The 3233-nt window shown below is 53.2% G+C and overlaps 1 protein-coding gene across 2 annotated transcripts in view; it reads right to left on the bottom strand.

The window, feature by feature from the left end:
- Nucleotides 1-366: 366 nt before the first annotated feature.
- Nucleotides 367-3233, bottom strand: part of NDUFB6 (NADH:ubiquinone oxidoreductase subunit B6) — a 3785-nt gene continuing 918 nt past the window's right edge. The window contains exons 1-4 of one of the 2 annotated variants that reach the window (XM_014958832.1): nt 2881-3122; nt 2700-2792; nt 2158-2202; nt 367-515 (exon numbers count right to left, since the gene is read on the bottom strand). In XM_014958832.1, coding sequence (XP_014814318.1) covers nt 447-515; nt 2158-2202; nt 2700-2792; nt 2881-3060 — 387 coding nt within the window. In that variant the 5' untranslated portion in view covers nt 3061-3122 and the 3' untranslated portion in view covers nt 367-446. Of the gene's footprint in view, nt 516-2157; nt 2203-2699; nt 2793-2880; nt 3123-3233 lie in introns of those variants that run through there. The other variant, XM_014958833.1, reaches the window with a different exon arrangement.

Below are 3233 nucleotides of genomic sequence, written 5' to 3'. Positions count from 1 at the left end.
AGTTGTGGAAGGGGAGTTGAAGATCACAGAATCTTCTAGGTTGGAAGGGACCTTAAAGATCATCTTGTCCAACCGTCAACCTAACTGACAAAAATAGACACCCACACAACAAACAAGGAGCATCATCACTAAACCAGACCTCCCAGCACTACATCAACCCGTCTTTTGAACACCTCCAGGGATGGGGCCTCAACCACCTCCCTGGGCAGCCCATTCCAATGGCTGAGAACCCTTTCAGGGAAAAAATTTTTCCTATCCAATCACCAGGACTTGGCAATAATGCTCCCCAAAGGCAAAAGAAACTCCCACGTGAGAAATGCCTGGAATAACGCGGACTAAGGGGAAGGTAAATCACGGAAAAGCTGAGACACAGAATAAAGACTCTTTTATGGAAGAGAGAGAGCAGTTTTGCAGTTCTCGCCTTGGAGGAAATCAGCTCTTCACCATCAGTGGTGCTCGCCATGTTCCTCCTTCAGGGGTGGAATAATTTCTCCCGTCTCTAAAATTCTGTCCCCCTGATGGAAGGAGAGAGATGGTGAGCGTTGGCCCCCTCAGCACAGCACAGCCCTTCCACTGAGCTGCAACCCTCCCCACCTCCAGACAAAAAAAACCACCTTACTCCAAACCCTCTCATTCACCCAACATTTCCCAGGATGGGGAAATAACATCCCAAATTATGTGAAATCCGTCCTTGCTTCACCCCTTTCTTCTCTGCTACAGAACAGCAACCAAATGTTTAGAGACTGTTATTATTTTAAAAATGTGTCTTGGTCTTAAGGCACTGCATCATCACAGCACAGCTTTGAGTCTCCAAACCCATGGCCCAGAGCCCACAAAAAGCTACGTAATCCCCCAAAAAAGAAATCAATTTGATGCTCGACTGCTCTTTGTTACAGCTTCAGGCTCTGCCTTGGCCTCCTGAGCTGCTCTGACTCCAGCGAGTAATTAGGCTGATGTCAGAGACGCGGAGCTCGGTCCTCAGTGCGTTGCTACGTGGTTGTTAGGGATGGAACTGTTTACGTTTTTATTTTAGATAAAGCACAGTTAGGTAGGTGTTATGCAAAAAAAAAAAAAATAAATGTGCAACTGACAGAAATAGCAGAGCTAAACCTCAAGGAGAATATCTGCCCACCAACTTGCAACACCAAGCACTGAGGGAAAGCTGGGCACAGTCTGAAAAAACAGCAAAGACCAAACCATCCGACACTTCTCCGCTCGGCAAAACGAAGCTCAAGCTGGGGGTGGCGTGACTGTGTCTCTCTGGGGACACCCGAGTGTGGGGGACCTTCAGGGACACTGGGGACCAAGCTCGTGTGGCCAGAATCAGCACGCTCAGTCTTCTCTGCTACAGAACAGCAACCAAATGTTTAGAGACTGTTATTATTTTAAAAATGTGTCTTGGTCTTAAGGCACTGCATCATCACAGCACAGCTTTGAGTCTCCAAACCCATGGCCCAGAGCCCACAAAAAGCTACGTAATCCCCCAAAAAAGAAATCAATTTGATGCTCGACTGCTCTTTGTTACAGCTTCAGGCTCTGCCTTGGCCTCCTGAGCTGCTCTGACTCCAGCGAGTAATTAGGCTGATGTCAGAGACGCGGAGCTCGGTCCTCAGTGCGTTGCTACGTGGTTGTTAGGGATGGAACTGTTTACGTTTTTATTTTAGATAAAGCACAGTTAGGTAGGTGTTATGCAAAAAAAAAAAAAATAAATGTGCAACTGACAGAAATAGCAGAGCTAAACCTCAAGGAGAATATCTGCCCACCAACTTGCAACACCAAGCACTGAGGGAAAGCTGGGCACAGTCTGAAAAAACAGCAAAGACCAAACCATCCGACACTTCTCCGCTCGGCAAAACGAAGCTCAAGCTGGGGGTGGCGTGACTGTGTCTCTCTGGGGACACCCGAGTGTGGGGGACCTTCAGGGACACCTTCAGGGACACTGGGGACCAAGCTCCTGTGGCCAGAACCGGCACGCTCAGTGCCGAGCTCCTCCCGACTCCTATCCCTGCTCCTGTTCCTCCAAGTATTTAATAAATCACACTCTCACAGAGGCACCAAACACCCCAACCCCGGCACAAACCCCCACTTCTCCCCAAGTCACCCCTTCTCTGCCTGTTTTACGAGCTGGAAGATAAAGCAAGTTATTAATGGACTTACTGGGAATATCCGTGGATTTGACATAACAACCCCGTGCGGCGATTTCTGAAAAGGGATTGGGGAGAAGAGAGGGAAGGGGTAAAGAAAAAGGCACGTTAAGCAGATAAAGTCCAAAGGATTTCCAAAATGAGGAAAACAACCCTCCTAAAACACAAGCTCCACCAGGTTCCAGGCTCACCAGGTTCTTTCCGCCAGTTAAAGAAATACCCGAGGGTAATAACATTACACTCCCCGAGCACAAAAACACCGTGGATTTGGAATGTTTGTCCCATCATCAGTGCACTGGCTGTTCTCCTTCCCCACACCAGCCACCGCTGCGGCCGGGTTATCCCCAGCATCACCGTTCCTCCAGGAAGGCAACAACTAAGACACAGCTTTCCTGCTGGCGGGAGGCAGTGGGGCAAGAGCTGGTCTCTACCAGGAAAGACCACCAAAAATAGAGGTATTTGTGCCCCGCAAGAAGCGGTGAAGAGATGGCAGGAAGTCACCAGCGGATGTATAACCAGGGTGTTTGTAGACCAGACCCCCAGGCCCGCACGCACCATGACGTGGTACTTGAGGCAGTAGTGGATGATCCAGGCGGGGATAAGGACCCGAATGAAGACGAAGCCGGTGGTCTGATAGGCCTTGAACACCTGCGGGGGGGCAGAGGGAGGCGCGTCAGGCCCGGGGTGTGCGTGGGGACGGGGTGTCCGGCTGTGTCCCCCCCGGTTCCCCCCTCACCTGCTGCCGCCAGAGCCCCCCGGGCTGCAGGAAGCGCTCCCAGAAGGCGGCCACGGGCCCCAGCTTCTGCCGCGGCAGGACGGGCTCCCGCTCGCTCAGCTCCTGGTCCCGCAGCCAGCGCCGCCGCAGGGCGCGGAGCTGCTGCAGCCGCAGCCGCTCGTCCTCGGTGTACCCGCTCATGGCGGCCCCGCTCCCCTGACGGGCGCCCTGTCCTTCCCCGCCGCGCTCCGCAGTGACGTCGGCGCGCCGCGTCATCACGCTGCGCGGGCCGGGGAGAGGAAACCCGCGGGGCGCCGGCAGCGCAGCGGGCTCTAAACGCGGGGGTCGCGGGTTCGAGCCCCCACCTGGCCCCA

Source organism: Calidris pugnax, unplaced genomic scaffold, assembly GCF_001431845.1.
Source record: "Calidris pugnax isolate Ruff unplaced genomic scaffold, ASM143184v1 scaffold244, whole genome shotgun sequence".
NCBI lineage: Eukaryota > Metazoa > Chordata > Aves > Charadriiformes > Scolopacidae > Calidris > Calidris pugnax.
This window is presented reverse-complemented; position numbering and strand designations above follow the sequence as displayed.